The following is a 21,204-nucleotide window of genomic DNA, read 5'->3' on the forward strand; positions in this document are numbered from 1 at the left end:
GCATTCTGTTCTGTTTACTCCACCTACCTATGTTCTAACCAATAAAATGGGCCAAGGCAGTTCCTTTATTAGCCAATGACCTTCCTCCATCAGTCTTTGATACCACATTTTAAGAGAATAATAACCTCTCCTGTTGCCTTCCTTGTGTTTATTTAAACCATAACCTAAAAAATTGCCAACTAGTAAAATTAAGCACAGGTCTTCACATAACTAGTATTACTGATGGCAATAACTGTGAAAACCTGGCTAGAGTCCACATTTTTCTACTTTTACTGATTCACATATTAATTTTTCCTTAGTAGATATCTTTTCTTTGTCATTGTTAGACACATGGCCCACTCAGATCTAGTTAACAAGATGTGCCTCCGTGTTAATCCTAGTCAGGCCATGGACATTGTAAGAGAATGAACATGGTCCTCCTCTTCCTCTACTTCCCAAGCCTCAGCACCACCTCTCTTGCTGTGTTCATCATCAATTTCGCTTGAAAAGTTTCGTTTTCCTAAATCAGTGATCTTTCAAACTTTTGTTTTCCCTGAAAGCAATACAGTCTTGCAAAACTTGCTTGGAAGCAAAGTGGAATGCTGTTTGACTAGGGACATGTATGTGGGGCTTTATTGCCCACTGCAGAAATGTCCTTGCCCCTCTCCCCAAAAGAGCCACTGTGCCCTAATGTGGAGTTTCTGTCTGGAGCACAGTTTGTCAACTATGATTTAAGCGACCTGTAACAGCAGGATTTACTGTCCTGGGGTGATGGCTAGCGGTAGTCACCCAAGAACTAGGCTGAGATCCACAGTAATTTGCTGCTGTTGGGAAAGAGATCAGAGACAGTGCGGTGGAGTAGCTGTCAGAGTGACAGCAGGTGTGCCTGGATAAGAAAACACAGCTTGTTAACCTCAGTCCTGCGGGAAAAAGGCTCCAAGTGTTTTCAGGTCCACAGCATGAAATTAATTGTAGGTTCTCAAATACAATGTGATGTAACTGGGCTGCAAAAATAGAAAATAAAATGTTCTGCATTTCTGTGTTGAAGGTGTTAGTAATTCGCACTACCTAAGACATAGCATAAATGAAATACATTTTCTCCCCAAAATTATTAAACATTGAAAGATGCCTTAATGAAGGTTTTTAAGACATTTTTTAGGTTTCTTTAGAATTAAAATTTATTTTTATGTATCTAAGGTGGTTCATGCATAAGGTCTAAAATTTGAAGAAAAAATAAAATGGATTCAATATTTGGAGAACTCCTAGATTTTATCTAAATAATTTAGTGTCCATCAAATATTTAATATTATATTACTATTATTCTGTGAACTCTTAATTTTCCTTAGTATGGATCTAAACATAAAGGACTTCAGTATTAGAAATTAAAACGTGGTTCATAAGCATTAAAAGATGTTTTTCATCTTTTCTGTCTTTCTAGAACCTTGGCCGACAACTCTGCTATGTAGTTGTCACTATGGGTAGTTTGGCATGAAGATCCATCAAATCTTAGGCATGTGTCTATTCATACTTCATCTTCTCAGAGAGAGTATCATCTGAAAGCACATTTTAGAGTATAGCCCATGTGTAGATCAAGTATTGTTGTTGTTGTTTTAATAAAAGAAATAGAGGATGGCAGAAGAGCTGTTGTTTTGTTCCTGAGTCCTCTAATTCCCTTGCTCCCTTTTTGTTTTTGTTTTTTTTTGAAAATTAGAACTACTTAGTGATGTCCTCAGCCCAAAATATGTAAGGATCATTATACTGTCTGATGAGACTGAAGCATTACAGTCTTTTTCCCATTCTAAACCTTTTCTAAACAGTGAAGAATCAGGCCTCATGAGAAATGAGGGAACTAATGTTTGTTGAAGCCTTCTATTTGCTGAACACTCAGGAAGGCTTTATATATATTACTTTTTTTGATTCTCACAATCTCATAAGGTTATAAATATGGGAAATTGAGGTTCAGAATAAGAATTTGCCCAAGATCTATAGAGAGGTGGTTTAAAAACAGACATATCTAATTCCAGAAGTAACTGATATTTGTACCACATTAGCTCACTCTTGAAAATCCGTCCCTAATTTAAGCATTAAAGCAAGCCATTCTGAGTATAATTTTTATAATTAGATTGTAGATGTTTTGCAATTTATTTTTTAAAAAAGCTTTCATTTGATTATATAGTTAATATATTTATGCAATAAATATAAATATATTGTACATAATTTTATGTAATGAAAAGTCACCTATAATTTCAAAAGTTCTTTACAAGCATTATAAAACAGACTGGTGAAATGAAATTTCAAGGAAATAAGAAGATAATTGGAAAGTAACACCTGTGTTCTTTCCTGCCCTTGACTGCCATATAAATCATTAAGAAGAAAGTCTCCCTTAATAAATTACTGTACTCCTATTTTAGATTCTCCATCATTTACTGCTTATGTCTCCTATTGGACAATGACGGGATTCTAAAATAAGCTTTCTTTTCTTTGGGTTAGCCTAGTTAATCTTATAAATGCAGATAATATGATATTGGGAATTGCATTTACCATATAAGGCAGACAATGGTTGGTTTATCATTTCTCTTTTCTGAATCACAAAAATTATAAATAAGTGGTTTCCTAAATCTTTCTCTATATTAAAAAAAACACTTTTATAGTTCATTAGCCCTCAGACATAGTTTAATGGCATTAATAAACAAGTATACTTTAATTTTCCAATGGTGATTATGATATAAATTATTATAAATAAATTTTGATTTCACATGAAATTGTCTCCAAGTTGAGTACAGAAAACTAAAATAGGTGTGTTTTTCAGATATACAGCATGGTGAATGTGAACAAATTACAGATAATCCTTTTACATCTATGAGAAAAAGTGACCACACATAGTAATTAAAAAGCAGTGAAAGTCTCATAAAGAATATATTTATTAGCCAAGATAGTTTGTATCCATCTTATCTCCTGCTGATTTCCAATTTACTAGGCATAGGGAGTTCCATCTGCCAGAAACTGTGATTGCCTTGTGGAAGTAGTAAGACTCAAATTAATCAACCCAACACTTAGTGGTCCCTGTCATAGCTTCATCTATAAATTAATTTCACCTTTCTTTCCAGCACAAGGTCTATAATATATTCTAGTATATTTGTTTAGGAAGTCTCATTGACCATAAATGAGTGATTATCTTCCCATGTGATAGTGTTGTTACCATTAATGTAGGAGAGCCTGTGTTCTTCACAGTCTGTTCCGTGGCGTGGAAGACTATCAGGATTCACTGTCAATGGCATGGGCACATCTTCAGCAGCTCAGGTGACTTGTCTCCCAGAAGCTTCAGAAAGTGGAAGCTCTTGCTCGATAAGACAGGTGTATTTCCCACAGGGTAATGACCTTGAGACACAAGAGAGGAGTGTGAGATGGCCCCTGACCCCCTGACAGTACTTAGTTACTCAGGGACTTCGGAAGAAAGAAAGGCAGAAAGCTATCAAGAGAAGTTTAGTTATTCCTCTTATTGCAAAACTTTTGCTGTTAATATTCATAAGAAAGACAGGGAAAGTTGAAGGCAAAAACCACAGGCAGGTAGGTATGTGGTTTCCTTCCCAGCCGTGAGGTGCCACCATTATACCTCTTGTTGCTTTGCTCATTTCCCAGTTGCTCTCTGTGTGCTTCTCGAGGGTATGAGTCACTGGAAGAAGGCAGGAGAGCTGTAGAGTGGAGTCACACTCTGTCCTCCTCAGGCTACCTCCGCATTCCTTTTCTCAATGCCCTGGCTTCTTACCATCTTGGCCTATTGACTTTGTATTAAAAGTCTCCTCTTACTTGACAGTGGCCCTAGAAAAAGGTATGTTCCCTGGTTGTGTGTGTTCTTTTGGGGGTGCTAGGAAGGATCAAACTAGGACTTCGTATACACTAGGCAAGTATTCTACCAATAGAACTACATCTGTTTCCCAAGCATCCCCTGTGCAAACTTTTAGCTAACTAGGCAAGGTTGCCACTTAAGTCCCTGTACCTTCTTTCTCTCCCTCTGCTATTACCTAGGTTTGCATTTCCAGTAACATGGTTGCCCCAAAGTAGAAAAGAGAGTCTGTGTGAATCCACTCCTAAGACCATCCTCATTTATTTAAAACAATTCCCGGTAGCCCACTGATAAAGCTCAATGACGGACTGAGCAGCCCTACTGGAGCTTTTCCCAGATCACCTCCTACAGAAGGATGTCTTGGGATGCTGCCAGGACAGGGATAGCCAGAGCTATTGGAGGAGGTAGTCGGCTTCCTGCGACCATGGCACAGCTGTATGAAGAGGGTTATCCTTTCCCTCTCCTTGCCTGTTTCACTGGTCTGGCAAAGTCACTGCATGTAGCATCTTCACGCATAGGGCTTTTAGCGGAAACATGCCACAAAGTGCCCTGGTTCATTTTTACTGCAATAATTAACTTTATTTCATATTCACTGGTGTGAAAGTGTCAGAGTCCTGGAACTGGAGTTACAGACAGTTGTGAGCTGCCGTGTGGATGCATAGAATTGAACCCAGGTTGTCTGGAAGAGCAGCCAGTGCCCTTAACTACTGAGCCATCTCTCCAGCCCTGGAAACTAGCTTTTAATATGACTCATGTGGACTGAGAAATGAGGCCTGTGAACTCTTAAAGTCCCTGATTTCCTGATAGTCCTGGATCTTCACGAAGACATTTGAGAGCCTGGCATGATGGCAGACCTCTAATCCCAATACTCAGGACGTAAAGGCAGACTGGTCTCTGATTCAAGGACAGCCTGGTCTATATAGCGAGATCCAGGATAGCCGGAGCTACATAATAGGGAGTCTCTGTCTCAATAACAAAAAAGACATTTGAGTCACTGGAGCTCCAGGTAGGCTTGTTTGGTGTTCTGCCTCCTGGGTCCTTGTCTAAGTTGCCAGGGAAAGCACATGCTGACCTGCATCTTTAGTCCTGGAGCAGACTCCCGTCCCCAGTGCCATACTCCACATTCCTTCCTCCTCATTTCTTCTTTCTTAGCTGTGTTTTGAATGTTCATGTTAGGAGAGTTTTAGAAAATGAATCTGTATTAGAATAATCCGATAAGGTTACAATTCTCCCCTTTGAAGGGCTAGGTATCCACACACTCTATAGCAATGCAAACATCTGTCCATCCACCCCACTGCTCTAGGGCTCATAATGAGGCAGAGGCATTAGGGAGTAGAGTCAAGAGAAGCAACGATAGAGACGGCCAAGACCCTGAATGTCCTCTCTCAGTAGTTTCTTCATTCAATCTCCATGGCCATCTGGTTCATCCTTTTCATTCCCTGAGAAACACAATGATTTTCAAAGATTGAAATGATTCTTTTTTATTTTCAATGGAACTTATCTAAGAGTCTCTGTAAATACATTAATTTGTTTGCCTCAAATAAGCTCTAGTCACTGCAAAGTAGGATTCTTAAATATACCAACTCCAAACACAAATAAAATAAGCCTCCATTTATAAGAATGAGACCTGGGTGTTTCATACCAACCAACAAGTGCTGAGTCCACTAGGACCTTCAAGCTCTTACCCATTTTGCTCCACAGAAACTTAGTACTTACAGTAGAGGCTTGGAATTTTCTCTGGAATTCCAATCCCACTAAACCAAAATAGTTGGGGAAGGGAGGCTCTTAGTAAATATTTATTCATGTTCTCTTACTTACTCCAAGATGGCTGCAAATCCTCCAACATACTCAACCTAACATGAGGTTTGCATGAGAGATGTCAACTATACTTATTGCTATAGTATTGAAATAAAAAAATGATACCTAAAGGAACATATTAAATTATAAATACAGGATCAGCTTTTTTTTATTGAGTAAGAAGACACTCTGAATGTATGCATAGAGTTTGTAAATGCTTGCAAAGCGGCAGTAAAATTTCTGTTCTTTGTAGAAGAGCTCTTTGCATAGTCAGCGGCTGATGTGTAGCTGTTGTTTCAGCACACGTTAGATCCTGCTTTCTGTGATGCTCCGTCAGACTTAGTCCATTTCTTCTCCAGCAGCCTCCCCCAGCTGCTCCTTGTAGCTATGAATTGTGAGTAGGCAGACCTTGCTACATGCCTGAGTGACCCCACTCTCTCCTCACTGTCCAAGTCCAAGCAGTTTGGGGCCACCTGGTGGTTTTCTGTTCCGACTCATCTATTACTAGGGATAATTCTGAGACTTGTTGGCTGATAGGGACATCTCTCTAAGGTCATTTTTAAAAATATTTTAATATTGTTTTAATATTTTTAATATTGTATTTTTATTAATTATTCAAGGATTTCCTACAATGTGTTTTGCCACATCTAGCACTGGTCCAGGGATGGACCTGCTTAGGGGCAGCAAGAGAGTGAAAAAAAGACACAGAAAAGCCAGGTTCAGGTGGACTCTACTCCATTCTGATGGAGAAACCATAGCACCCGGAAGTTCAGCATGCTTGTTACGAGTTGAACAGAGGGGCAGGGCTATCGTATACAGCTGAACAGGAGATGGGATTTTTACACACAGACAAACAAGGGGGCAGGTTTATGGAGTGCAGCTGCATCAAGGAGACAAGTAGCCTCAGCAGGCACCACCTCTGGAGCGGAGCAATCTTTGAGCTGTAAAGATGTAGGCAAGGGAATTTTGTAGACGTTTCTGCATACACTATCAGTATCCATACTTGGATACCCAGCACCAGCACAGCCATCACCCCCAAGGAAGGCTCCCCCATTCTCCATGGCTCTGAGGCTCTGTGGTCCTTGACTTGCTGTGCCCATGTCAGCAGCACACATTCACCAGGGCTTCCTCTGCTTGTATGTAGTTTATTATAGTCACCCACCCCTACCTCCTTACCCCCTCCCAATTTCTTGTCCTTTTTGTTTCTAAGAACGCAGTGAGTCCAATTTGTGCTTCTCATACACTCATGAGTGTGGAGTCATCCACTGGAGCATGGAGACCTGCCGAGGGCCACGCCCTTAAAGAAACCTGACCCTTTCTCTTATCAACGTGGGATGGGGACTCATGCACCCATCTCTCCTCCATGCTAAAATGTTGACTGGCTTGATCTTGTGAAGGCACACAGCTGTCTTGAGTCCATGAGTCCTATCATGTTCAGAAGACCCTGTTTTGTTCTGGTCCTCCCCAGCCCTCTGGCTACTTTGTTCTTTTCTCTTCTTCGTCCACAATGGTCCCCAATTCTTAGGATGAAGGAGAGTATAGGTGTCGTATTTGTATCTGAGCACTCCACTGCCGACATTCATTTTTTGACCTGACCAGTTGAGGTTTGGCTTAGAAAATCATGGATACTTGGGGACTCAAACCTGGACAACCCCAGTTGCCTTTTCTTTTTTGTATCCCCTTGTGAAGGTCGGAACTCTGGCTTATCTCTACTTGGAATCTGAGACTGGTTAGGGGTTGAAAGCCAGTGGCTAACTGCATTAAGTTCAGCTTTGCATTGCTGTAGGGTTTTACTGTACTTGGATGTAGAATTACTATGTTTCAGAGAAAGCACGCCCTCAAGTTTATAATATTGCCAAATTGCTCTCCCAAAAAGTTATATCAATTTACACTCCAACCTGTAATGTATGAGTTCCTATTTTCACACATTCTTGGCAACATCTGGTGTTTGCAGATTTTATTTTTACCCATCTGATGGGTGTGAAACAGTGTCTCATTTTGGCTTTAATTTGCATTTTTACTATTGAGCATCTTCCATGTTTATTGGTCATTTGGGTTCCCTCTTTTCTGAAGTGACTGTTCATGTAGCTCCTGTGGGTTCTTGAAATGTTGTTCTCTTATTTAATCTTTGCAGGATTGTGTGTGTCCATTAGATTAGCATTCAAATGATGCTCCTTTCTTCCGTGTAAATTTGTGTGAGTGTGCATTTGCTCGTTTCTTCTAGTAATCCTGTGTTCTTCTGTTGTACTAATCCAGAGACAGAATCCAGCATTACTGTAGCTTCCTATGTATGCTCCTCTCTGTGATAGCTTTGTAAATCCCTAATAATGTTTTTGTATACAAGTATATTTTCCCCTAGAATTAATAAAGTGATACCAATTTTCTTTGGTATATAGTATGCCCTGTAGAAGTAAAGGATATGTTCAAATGCAAACAGCAGAAACTTCACTGTAGTTACTCAAGCAGGAGGATTCCTTTCTCTCAAAGAACCAGACTGGCATGGATGTGGATGCCCTGCTCAGAAAGGTAGACCCTGTGTGTGCTCACCCTTCCTGAGGCCAGCCTTCACCCTCTTGCCTGTTTTCTCCCTCAGAAGCTTGTGGACTGTGTGGACGGAGCAGAAAAAATTCAGTCAGCCTTGATTAGCCCAACCATGTTTGTGGCCTACAGTCTCCTGCTCTGGCACCTCTAGAATTTTTAATATTCTACTGTTTATACACATTTTGTGAAAGTTATTTATTAATAACCTTTCTTTCTAGAGTGAGTGTGATAATTCTCTCTCACCAAATGAAGCCCCAGGAAGAAAACCCTTATGCAGGCCTGTCTTGAGACCTCAAGGAAGTAATCACACTGTTGGCTCTCAGTTTGTTTTAGATCTCAAGTTGTTAAATCAAAGTTAACAGTGTAGTTAAGCTTTAGCAAGTGGGGTGTACCTAGGAATCCTTGCTGTGTATATTCTTTCCAGAGATAACTTAGGATTTTTTAAATTTTTTCTTCTCGGAAGCAAGATGAGATTTCACTCAGTATTTCCCATGTAACCTAACATCACATTGTGGGCAGCCTGTCATACTTAGGAAGTATGACCTCAGGCTCTGCCTTCTCCCATCCTCTGAACCTCTCAGTTTAGACCTCACCTCTAGCCTTGTCCTGGACCATTTAGATAGTACCGTAAGCAGCCCACAGTGCACTTTCAGCCTTCACCATCTTCAAAGAAAGTAGACTTCATTTCTATTTTATAATAAATTGTGTTAGAAGGTTCTGGTACTTCCAACTAGGACAGTATAGAATATCTGATAACATGTTAAAAGCTAGCAAAGCATTTACCTAAATTATTTTCTTATGCCTTCCTTTGTTCTAAGAAGAAAAAAATTTATGAGAAATGAAGCCTGCAATGTTCATACTGGAGAACAAGGCAGCATCTCTGAAGCAGGAAACGTTTTTACGTTAGAATATGTCATATTTAATTACTAGAACAAAGGGTTTAAGTGAGCTGGTGCAGGTAAATGCTAACAGAGTAGCCAACTGGCACCGCTAGTCCAGTTCTGAATGTAGCTACCATTAATCTTGTCTCCCACAGTGGTGCTAGGCAGAACTTAGCATGTAGGACATAAAGAATTTGTGAATGTTCTCCCATTTCAATAAGCATTGGTATTATTGTACACCCTCACCTTTGTGCATGTTTTTTTTTATTTGTACAACATTTTGTGTGTTAATTTACCTACCTCAGCTTTATGCATTACTTAGCCATTAGATGAAATGTATAATTAAAATTCTTTGGAAAGGCAAATATTTTAGAAAATGGTAATGTTTTCCACTGGTCTTTATTTATTTGAGTGTGTGTGTCTGTGTGTATATCTGTGTGTGTCTATGTGTGTTAGTGTATGTTTATGTGTGTCTTTATGTCAAGTTTTTCTATTTTTTACTGAAATTCTTCCTGATGAATACTTTTTTTACCCTTTCATCAGCAAAAGTAACTTGTATCTTTTTGATTAGTTAACCCTTGTGGCCTAACATTATCTCACCTTTCTCTGTTGTCAACATTATCTCAGTTTTCTTTTTTCACACATATTTTGATTTTTAACCAAGTTAATTGATGTCAACTGCTTTAGTTTTTCCAAGTTGTATTACTTTACATTAAATTTCAACGTTATTACTGTTATTGCAATTACTTGACTGTTTCTGTTCATAAGCTTGTATTTAGGTTTTGTTGTGCTTTAAGTATAATTTATTAAATAATAATAATTTTTCAGCCATGGAAACAAAGAAGTATTCTCCTGCCGAGGAATAAAATTGGCAGTGGATTGGTTTTTGGAAAGAGGCCACAAAGATATTACGGTTTTTGTTCCTGCTTGGAGAAAAGAGCAATCCCGACCTGATGCTCTCATCACAGGTAAGCTCATTTGCAAATGGCTGTTTGTGCCCATGACATCCCCATGCAGGTGCCTGACACTCTGGGGCTTCTCAGTCTGTTTCTGCTTACTCTGGCTATGTGACTACTGCCATTGTCTTGGATGGAGCCTTTTTTATTTGCCAGTTTGAAATGATGTAATTATATTAACTAAAAACTGTATGCATTAGTGACCTTTCTGTTATATAATTATATTAACTAAATACTGCATGCATTCATGACTTCTGTTGCTGTGATAGACATGATGATGGAGCCAAACTGGCAGCAGGAGCAACTCCGAGGTCCCATCTCAGACAGAGCGCAGTATGCAGAGGGGACAGTGGGATTGGCAGGAGTCTTTGGAAACTTCAAAGCCCACCCCCAGTGACACACCTCCTCCAGCAAAGCCACGCCTCCTAGTCCTTCCCAAACAGTCTCACCCACTGGAGACCTTATGGGGACCATTCTCATTCAAATACCACAGCAATATATAAGTCGGATACTTTTCATTGATGTGGAAACATTGACATCAAATTTTATAAAGTTCTCACTCTCTGAGACATTCTTAGTAGATCTGTTCTAGCTGTGGCATTCACTCCATAGTACTTGGAAAAGCACACTGAAGCTCTTCAGAAACCATGTTTGTCATCTCTACGAAATTAACCTAGGCAGCTGTCAAGTTCTAGTGGCTACAGGACATAAAAGGCCTGACAAGACCCTGGTGTATGTGATCCAGCCAAAAAAGGAGGAAATTACCAGAACCCAGAAATACATTTACTTTTGCATTATTTTGTCATTTTTAAATGTATGAGTTTGAGGCAAACATGCCTTCTTTAACTGTTCATTCTTGTTGAACATTTGATTCAGTCATACTGACTTCCAGGGAGTATCCAGTCCTTCTCTCTCATCCAAAACCATGAAGAACCCATATGAGCAGAACTATAGAACTTTTCAGAGGAAGGGAAGGATGGAAGGAATAAAGGAGACCGAGACCATGCCTCCTGTGAGAAAGATTGTCTTAAGGTTTTCTTTTATCTGGTATCATGAAGGCAATGTTAAATAGGGTGAGGTGAATTGGCAAGCATTGGTGGGGGCTTGAGCCATGGGTTCTGTCAGGTCTAAAAGGAACTGAGGACAGATGGCTGTCTATGGTGTCTATTAGCTCACCAACGTGCTTGCTGGTCTCCAGGATCACTCAGGCCCTGGGGATCTTCTCACCCCACCCTTTCCCCTAAACTTCTGCAGCTCTTGGGCTTCCCTTCCTCCAGCATCTCATTCTTATGAGAGTCCATTCAATTTCTGCCATGAATTCTCTTGACCCCCCCCCCCCACGTCTCTTGCCTCTCTGCTCTCCTCTATGTTTTCTCTTCTTCTCTTGCTGCCCTCCTCCCCCATGGTCTTATTTGGCCTACTACTTTCTTCCCCTGCCCTAGACTCCTCCAGATGCCTCTGACTGTACCCTCTCTCAAGTCTACAGTAAAAACCTTCCCCTCAACCATACCTTGGAGGGTCATGTTCTCCCTCTATTTAGGCCCCATGTAGCTATGTCAAACTGCAGAGTGGAATGCCCATGTGATCCAGCAAAAAGAACAAAAATGGTGAAATAACTCTAGAAAAAAAATAATTTGCTTATGTTCTTACCTTATGCCCTGTAATAATAAATGTTACATCATTGAGGAATAAGTTGTCAAAATTAAGTCATCAGAGATTATGTAGTCTTTGAGGTGGGAAGGGGAACAGCCTTTCTAAATTTAGAAATTTTAGAAGTGATGTGAGGAAAAAAGTTAATTAAAGCAAATTTCAATTTCAACCTCTTGGTAGGCTTTCTTAAAACTAAGTATCTATTGATTACATTTTAAAAATACCCTTAATATTAAGAATTCACACAAAATAACAAACACAAAGCTGTTTCTAACATGTAAAGAATAAAGTGGTTGGAATAAACAATTCACAAGAACCAAATAAGGAAAAAGTCCAACCTCAGTAGTCAAAAATATACAAATCTAAACAATTATTACTTTCCATCCATCAAATTCACATTAACAGCTGATATTCAGTGCTTTGAGGAAGCTGCTCTTACACCCAGGAAGTACAGATCACCACAACCACCCTCAAATATGTTTATCTTAAAATGTTGATTCAATAGTTTCCACTTCATTCAAAGTTTTTGAAGTTTGGGTCAGATAAGGTCAACTGTGAGCTAAAAATATTAAATGGATGCTTCTAAAAATTAACAGGTCATAAATTTAAAATTGCACAGTGTTTTGAGTCATGTGATGAAATACTGTGTTATCCTACACTGTCCCATCTAGGAAAGGAATCCTCCCTTTGTGCAGCATCTCCAACCTCTGGGTGCTACTCTGTGCCCCAACCATTGCCTGGCAGCCCTCTAGGACAAGCAGATTATCTATTGCAATGCTTATGCATATGTAGCTCTTATTTTATTTAGTAGTAGCCTAAAGATAAAGGTTACTAACAGTTTGGGTGTTGCCACAGAAAAGCTGTAAAGTAAACCCTTTAAGTGAAAAGGTAGGACTTCTCAAATTTATAAAGAAGAAAAAAGTATGTGCTGAGGTTTCTGGGCCATGTAGTGCCATAATGTCCAACATCATTTTTAACAGTATATTGTTTCAATCATTCTACTTTTTCCTGGCTCATTTTATGTCAAATTGACACCAGCTAGCTTCTTTTGGGAAGAGGGGACCTCAGTTCAGGAGATGCCCCAGCTAGATCAACCTGTAGCAAGCCCATGGAGCACTTCTTTGATGGATGATTGATGTGGAGGGTCAGCTCACTGTGGGTAGTACCACCTGGGCTGGGGCGTTATAAGCAAACAAACTGATCAAGCTACAGGGAACAGGAGCAAACCAGTAAGTGGCATTCCTCTATGGCTTCCCTGAATTATGGGGCTGTAAACTAAGATTAAATAACCCTTCCTCCCCAAGCTGCTTTTGTTCGTGGTGTTTAGCAACAGTAGAAAATCTAAGACATGTTTATTATAATTTAATTTTGCTGTGCCTAATTTAAAAATTGAGTTTTATCAAAGATGTGTATGTAAAGGATAAACATATATATAGGATTCTGTACTGGCTGTGTTTTCAGTCTTGCAGTCTTTCCCAGTGAATAAGGGAGAGGGATTGCTATGCTCTTAGATTTTCAAGTTCCCCTTTAAGGAATGAATCCCATAAAAATAAGAAGTGATGTAGGTGAAGGTTTAGATCCAAAAAGTCAATGTAGTATTATTTTCAATAGAAGGAAAATGAAAACCAATTGTATATTCATTAGAATAGTTCAGTAAATTAGAACATTCCTCAATGGCACAATATTTAGGCAGAATTTTTGTGTGTGTGTCTGTAGGTGTGTGTAGGTGTGTAGGTATTCTCGTCTGTCTGTCCATCCTGTGACCAGAGGTCAACACTGGGTGTCCTCCTCTATTGTTTTCTGCTTTATATCTTGTCTGGAAGCTCAAATGGCAAGCCATTGAACTACTCTGTTCCATCTGTCGGCGTTTCCCTGGCACTGGAATTGTAGATACATGCCACCATGCCATCTTTTATACGGGTTACAGGAATCTGAACTGCTGAAACTTTGAACTCAGGTCTTCACTGTGCACCAAACTCTTTACCCACTTAGCCATCTCCCCAGCCCCTAGACAGTTTTTTACAGAATATAATATTATATAAGACTCATGCTCTTTATTGTATATGGATGTATATAAACTTGTGGTTTTTATTGTTTTTACATGTATAGTTTATATATGCACATAAGTATACATACACATATATATATTAACAAAAAAATTACAGGAAATGATTTAAAGGAAATATGCCAAAATGTAAATAACCTCTAAGTTGTGTTTTTATGGGATGTTTATTTCTCCCTATTTCTTTGTATCTTTACTTTCTTAATTTTTTTATAAGAACCTTAAAATACTTAGATAAGCAGTGACAGGGTGTGATAAATTAAACTCAAATGAAAAGACAACAGCTGAGCATCGGGACACACATCTGCTGTCCCAGAATTGGGAGGCTGAGACAGGATCTCAGGTTAGCCTGGGCTACTTAGTAAGACCCTATCTGAAAAATAAAATAAAGGAAAAGTGATGTTGAATTGTGCAGATGACTTTTGTGCTTCTTGAGGAAGGAAGATATGAGATCAAGAAGGGAAATAAGAATCTACCAGTTTGGGTCATGGCAGAGTCCAGGGAAAAGTCCCAGCTGCCAGGCCCCAGAAGACATCAGAGTGCCTGTTACTTTGTAAAGTGGTGGAATGATAATCAGAGTCTTTAAAGTGTTTTCTTTCCCAAAGTAATACTTTTCTTGACTAAAGCCACCAAGCACATACTCTCTGGTGAATGGAATAGTTCAGTACTCCTTCACCAGGTTTAAATAAATAAGGCATACATTAAAATTTTCAGAGTCATGGGTTCAGCCTCACAGTTTTGCTAATCTTCTATTCACTTAATAAATACTTAACATGCACTGGCTATGTTAACTTACTAGCTTATATACTAAACTTGCATTTTTAAGCTGGAATTATCTATCTGTCATCTAACATTTTTTTCAACCTTACAAACTGTTTCATAAGCACAAGTTGAACAAGCGATGGTGGTTTAGGTTGCTTCGTTTCCTCTGCCAGCTTCTTCAGTGAGGTTCAAAGCAAACATTTCTTGGGAAATAGAGGCCCATGAGTTACTCAGGAGCAAGATAGAGGGAATGAGTAGAAACTTCAGAGTTTGCACCCTTTAGTGGCTCCTTATTCCTGCATTCCCTAGACATTCATTGAGTATCTACTAATGTGCTTCATGCACTGGGCACTGATGGATACAGAGACCAATGAGACAGGACAGAGCACTGTGCTCCAGATACCTAGAGCATGCTGGATTCTGTTAATGAATCTGGACTTTAGGGTTTGCACTGGTTTTCTGTGAATCTTAAAGAGATCAACAATTGCATGTGATTGAAATACATTCAAGTTAGGTTGAAGAGCATGGTCCATGGGTGGAGGGGAGCTTCCTGGCCCCTCTCCATATGTTAACTAGTTCGCTCCTTCCAGCCTGCCCACTGCATTTCAGAAACAAAGAAGCAGGTTCAGTGAGATTGTGATTTCCTCATGTGAAGTTTAGCAAAACTTGAGTTTTATGCATGAGTGCTTATTCTGACACCCACATTTCCACCTCTAGTCTATTCTAAACTCCAGTGACCACTGAACTCATAACACATACCACAAGAAAACAGGTAGTAACTATCTGTAGAATTTTTGGTGGGTTTTTGAAAATTATTTAGTGACATTTATTACCACATTTCAGAGGACAGGATGCAGAACATGTGGCGCCATATTTGTACGAGCACCGCTGCCCCACTGCCTTGTTCTTGTGGGCCTGTATTTCAAGTGTTTCTTTTGCTCCCTTCATTACAGCTTCTATTTAGGAAAAATAAAAACTACAACATACTCAAAGATGAGAGAAAGTGCCTGTTGCTCAGAAGGAAGGCAGCATAGCAGCTCAGTATGAGCCCTGTGGTGCAGAACCTCAGCTGTGACGTCACACTGGCGCTGCTGACATCAGCCCTGTGGGGCAGAGCCTCAGCTGTGACGTCACACTGGTGCTGCTGACTCCAGCCTTGTGGTGCAGAGCCTCAGCTGTGATGTCACACTGGTGCTGCTGACATCAGCCTTGTGGGGCAGAGCCTCAGCTGTGACGTCACACTGGTGCTGCTTACTCCAGCCCTGTGGGGCAGAGCCTCAGCTGTGATGTCACACTGGTGCTGCTGACATCAGCCTTGTGGGGCAGAGCCTCAGCTGTGACGTCACACTGGTGCTGCTGACATCAGCCTTGTGGGGCAGAGCCTCAGCTGTGACGTCACACTGGTGCTGCTGACTCCAGCCCTGTGGGGCAGAGCCTCAGCTGTGACGTCACACTGGTGCTGCTGACTCCAGCCCTGTGGGGCAGAGCCTCAGCTGTGATGTCACACTGGTGCTGCTGACATCAGCCTTGTGGGGCAGAGCCTCAGCTGTGACGCCACACTGGTACTGCTGACATCAGCCTTGTGGTGCAGAGCCTCAGCTGTGACGTCACACTGGTACTGCTGACATCAGCCTTGTGGGGCAGAGCCTCAGCTGTGATGTCACACTGGTGCTGCTGACTCCAGCCCTGTGGGGCAGAGCCTCAGCTGTGATGTCACACTGGTACTGCTGACATCAGCCTTGTGGGGCAGAGCCTCAGCTGTGACGTCACACTGGTGCTGCTGACATCAGCCTTGTGGGGCAGAGCCTCAGCTGTGATGTCACACTGGCGCTGCTGACATCAGCCCTGTGGGGCAGAGCCTCAGCTGTGATGTCACACTGGTGCTGCTGACTCCAGCCCTGTGGGGCAGAGCCTCAGCTGTGACGTCACACTGGTACTGCTGACATCAGCCTTGTGGGGCAGAGCCTCAGCTGTGACGTCACACTGGTGCTGCTGACATCAGCCTTGTGGGGCAGAGCCTCAGCTGTGACGTCACACTGGTGCTGCTGACATCAGCCCTGTGGTGCAGAACCTCAGCTGTGACGTCACACTGGTGCTGCTGACATCAGCCCTGTGGGGCAGAGCCTCAGCTGTGACGTCACACTGGTGCTGCTGACATCAGCCCTGTGGGGCAGAGCCTCAGCTGTGACGTCACACTGGTGCTGCTGACTCCAGCCCTGTGGGGCAGAGCCTCAGCTGTGATGTCACACTGGTGCTGCTGACATCAGCCTTGTGGGGCAGAGCCTCAGCTGTGACGTCACACTGGTGCTGCTGACTCCAGCCCTGTGGGGCAGAGCCTCAGCTGTGACGTCACACTGGTGCTGCTGACATCAGCCTTGTGGGGCAGAGCCTCAGCTGTGACGTCACACTGGTGCTGCTGACATCAGCCTTGTGGGGCAGAGCCTCAGCTGTGATGTCACACTGGTGCTGCTGACTTCAGCCCTGTGGGGCAGAGCCTCAGCTGTGATGTCACACTGGTGCTGCTGACATCAGCCTTGTGGGGCAGAGCCTCAGCTGTGACGTCACACTGGTGCTGCTGACTTCAGCCCTGTGGGGCAGAGCCTCAGCTGTGACGTCACACTGGTGCTGCTGACATCAGCCTTGTGGTGCAGAACCTCAGCTGTGACGTCACACTGGTGCTGCTGACATCAGCCTTGTGGGGCAGAGCCTCAGCTGTGACGTCACACTGGTACTGCTGATATCAGCCTTGTGGGGCAGAGCCTCAGCTGTGACGTCACACTGGTACTGCTGACTCCAGCCTTGTGGGGCAGAGCCTCAGCTGTGACGTCACACTGGTGCTGCTGACATCAGCCTTGTGGGGCAGAGCCTCAGCTGTGATGTCACACTGGTGCTGCTGACTTCAGCTCCAAAGCTTTTATGACTGAAAGTTCTAAAAGTCTTGTTGGGAGTTATTGATTATGCTGTGCCCATCTACTGTGTGATTTGTAATCTCTACGTTCCCGTTCCTATAAAAACTCTCACCAGGAAGCTGGAATAAAGCTCAATGGTTAAGAGCACTTGTTCTTATAGAGAACTTGGTTTGTTTCCCAGCACCCAGATGGCACTCACAACCGTCTGTAAGAACAGATTCATGGGATGTAATAACCTTATCTGACCTCTGTGGGCACCAGACACACACGTGGTGCACCAGCCTACATCAAGCAAAACACTCATCCACAAAATAAACGCTTAGATTTTCTTTTTTTTTTTAAAAAAAAAAAGCCGCTGATTATATAAAAGTCACCATGTCTTTACCCCTGAATTTCTACCCTGTGTTATTGCAGACCAGGAAATTCTGCGGAAACTAGAGAAGGAAAAAATCCTGGTATTTACACCTTCCCGGCGTGTCCAAGGCAGACGAGTGGTATGCTATGATGACCGGTTCATCGTGAAGCTGGCCTTTGAGTCTGATGGTATAATTGTGTCCAATGATAACTACAGAGATTTGGCGAATGAGAAACCAGAATGGAAGAAGTTCATAGATGAACGGTTATTAATGTATTCCTTTGTCAATGACAAGTAAGTAAGCCAGCCAACTGTCATAAGCCATAGTTGCATTAATATCCTTCCCATTTTGCCACTGACCAGACCTGAGACTGGTTTCTTCTGACGGCAGGCAGTTTCCTCTTCATCCTGAGGGGAACCAAAATGGAACACTTGTGCTATAGGGGGCAAGTGTGAGCTTTATGCCCTTCCCTGAGTTGCTAGCACAGTACCTGAGGCCAAAGAAGCTTCTTAGAGTGTCCGAGGGACCTGGCTGACAAAACATCTATACCACCCCCCCCCCCCACCCAAAAGCCTGTCAAGTCAACTTAGCACATGATAACTTACATTTTAAAGTTGTGTTACCGAGGAAGACTGTGGTTGTGATCGTAGCCTTCAAGTTGAGAGAAAGATAAGTGACTTAAGCAAGCCCGAATGCCGCCAGCACACATGTGGAAGAGGCTTACCTGTTGTCAGTGTAAACTCAAAGGAGTTTATTTTCTTAACTGATTCATTCACAAAGACATGAATACTTACACTATTAAACATGCATAAAACCTGGGACCAGAGAGATGGCTCAACAGTTAAGAGCACTGGCTGCTTTTCTTGAAGACCTAGGTTTAATTCTCAGCACCCACATGGCAGTTCACAACCATCTGTAACTCTAGTACCGGGGGATTCAGCATCTTCTTCTGGCCTGCCCTGAACACTGCATGCACATCTGCATGCTGCACAGACATCCCGGCAAACCACCCATGCACAGAAAAGGAAAGATTACAAATTTGAAATTTATGAAAACTGTTGTACAATTTAGCAAAAGCTTAAAAATATGTTTACACTCCCAGCCTTACATTATTCCTTAGAGTTTATTAATGAGGAAAACAAAAAGATCATATAAGCTGGTTTTTATATTTAGAATTAAAGAATTCCAAGACAACTAGACTAAGCACAGAGTAGAGAAACCAGTCAAGCTGCAGTGCACACCTGCTGCGGTACTGCCCAGCTCGCCACGTGTGACGATGACAAGTGTGGAAAGTGGGCATTTGGGCACACACCTGTGAGCTCCACTGCACAGGCTGAGACAGAAGAATAACAAATTCAGAGTGAGACTGTCAGGAGAAGAGAGGAGGGAAGAAACATGGAAAATATTTTTATTTAGCAATGCTAAGGATGGAACCTGGGATCTCACTCGGGCTGCTCGTGTGTTCTACTGAACTACATCCCTAGCCTCTAGTTTTTCCTGCAATGTTGCCAGTTTGCTTTTGTAATACTAGCACTTTAGCCATTTTGATTGTTCCTCAATAAGTTTCTCTATTGTGCGTATTCTCATTTTGTAGGTAAACACTTGGATTTATTTCAAGTTAGAACAAAGGTGTAACAAGTATTAGAATTTATTTCTGTGCATGATATGAATTCTTTCCTCCCTCTGATAGTCAACCCAACAAGAAGCTTGTGTCCTTAGGTTCAGTTCCTTCCTTTAGTAGTAGGAACCAAAGCCACGGCCTCACATGTGTGTGCCAGGCCAGCGAACTGTCACTGGGTTACAGCCTCCATGGTTTTACTTCTTAGTCCTTTTGAGACACGGTCTCTAACTTATTTAGACTGGCCTGGAACTCATTCTGTAGCCTAGGAAACCTGGACTTGCTGTCCTCTTGTCTTAACCTCCTCCCCTCTGCCACATAACTAGGATTTCAGATCAGTGACCTAGATCTGACGTGTGTGTGTGTGTGTGTGTGTGTTGTTGTTGTTGTTGTTGTTGTTGTTCTTTTGTTGTTGTCTTTTGTTTTTTGAGATAGGGTTTCTCTGTGTAGCCTTGTCTGTTCTGGAACATGCTTTGTAGATCATGCTGGCCTCAGTTTCACAAAGATCCACCTGCTTCTGCCTCCCAAGTTCTGGGATTAAAGGTGTGTGCTACCACCGCCCTGCTCAGACCTGAACTTAAAAAAAAAAAACAATTTTCCTTCAGATGGAATCGTGTTCTGTTATCTAGGTCAGGATCACAGGCGTACTCTGCCTCCTCACAACTCATTTTTCCATCTCAGCTGAGAAGCCATTGCTATAATGGGAAGAGAACAGACTTGAGAGTCCCGCGTAATTGAATCTTGACTTTGTAATTGGATGTTAGACACTAGTGACTTAGTTCATCTGAACCTAAGTTAGAATTATTGATTGATGTGTCAAATGGAGCTTGAAGTTGGAAATGCAGTAGTGTGTAGCACATCTGGCATCAAGTGAGTCTCCGTCCTCCCTGCTGCCCATCCCCCGCCTTTCCCGTCTCAGCTGCTCCACAGCCCCCACCTGCCCTGCATTCCCTTGCAAGAATGGTGTTGATAGAGATCTCCTAAAATGCCCTGGTAATTATTATTCAAATCCTTTCAAACATCCCAAGACTGGAAGAAGAAGAAAAAAAAAAAGCATTGTTAGGACATGCTGTGTCAAAACTTATTTAAATCAAAACAGATACAAGTTCAGGAGAAAGCTGCACTTTATAGGAGAACTTGGTATATTTTTGATCTTATAAATATTAGTCAAGACAATTGGATACAAATTTCAAAAAAAGAGAATGAGTAACTATATCTTTAGGATTAATATTTTGGGGTGTCATTTTTTTTATTGTTGTCTCTGTGACAGGTTCATGCCCCCTGATGACCCTCTTGGAAGACATGGCCCAAGTCTGGATAATTTTCTGAGAAAGAAGCCCATTGTTCCTGAGCACAAAAAGCAACCTTGTCCATATGGTAACTGTCCTTATGAATACTTTCCATGCACCCTTAGAGCTCAATATACTATTAAACTTGGACTAATGTCAATAAACACTGAAAAGTCTCAGATGGATACTATGTGCTTCTTTTGATTATATTAAATTTAAGAACGTGTGTTAGCCTTAAAACTGTTTTTACCTGTTTGGGTTCAATACATGAATTTCTCTGAGTGAAAATATGGTCTGAAAATAGCTGTAATTCTGTTTGAAGTTAGTGTTTATGGGAATGAATATTGGGAATTCTGTCTAGATACGAATAGATAAGCAGAGCTTTATCACCTTGCAGCATACAGTTCACTTCATAGCAGAATTTCCCACCCAGTCGTAAAGACCTGGAAGAGATGAGGCAGATATGATCTGAGACATCAGCTGAGTTTCCTCCTTGCTGAAGAGAGTGAGGAAGAGACTAAGGCTTAGCCCATCTCCCTCTTCTGCCTTTCCTTCTCAAG

The 21,204-nt window shown here is 41.7% G+C and overlaps 1 protein-coding gene across 2 annotated transcripts in view; it reads left to right on the forward strand.

The window, feature by feature from the left end:
* The window catches only part of Zc3h12c (zinc finger CCCH-type containing 12C), a 63,824-nt gene that overhangs the window by 35,458 nt on the left and 7,162 nt on the right, over positions 1-21,204 (forward strand). For both annotated transcript variants that reach the window (XM_075965913.1, XM_075965911.1), the window contains exons 3-5: positions 9,871-10,010; positions 17,796-18,030; positions 20,626-20,732. In XM_075965913.1, the coding sequence (XP_075822028.1) occupies positions 9,871-10,010; positions 17,796-18,030; positions 20,626-20,732 (482 nt within the window). The remainder of the gene's footprint in view (positions 1-9,870; positions 10,011-17,795; positions 18,031-20,625; positions 20,733-21,204) is intronic.

This window comes from Microtus pennsylvanicus, chromosome 3 (genome assembly GCF_037038515.1).
Source record: "Microtus pennsylvanicus isolate mMicPen1 chromosome 3, mMicPen1.hap1, whole genome shotgun sequence".
Classification (NCBI taxonomy): Eukaryota; Metazoa; Chordata; class Mammalia; order Rodentia; family Cricetidae; genus Microtus; species Microtus pennsylvanicus.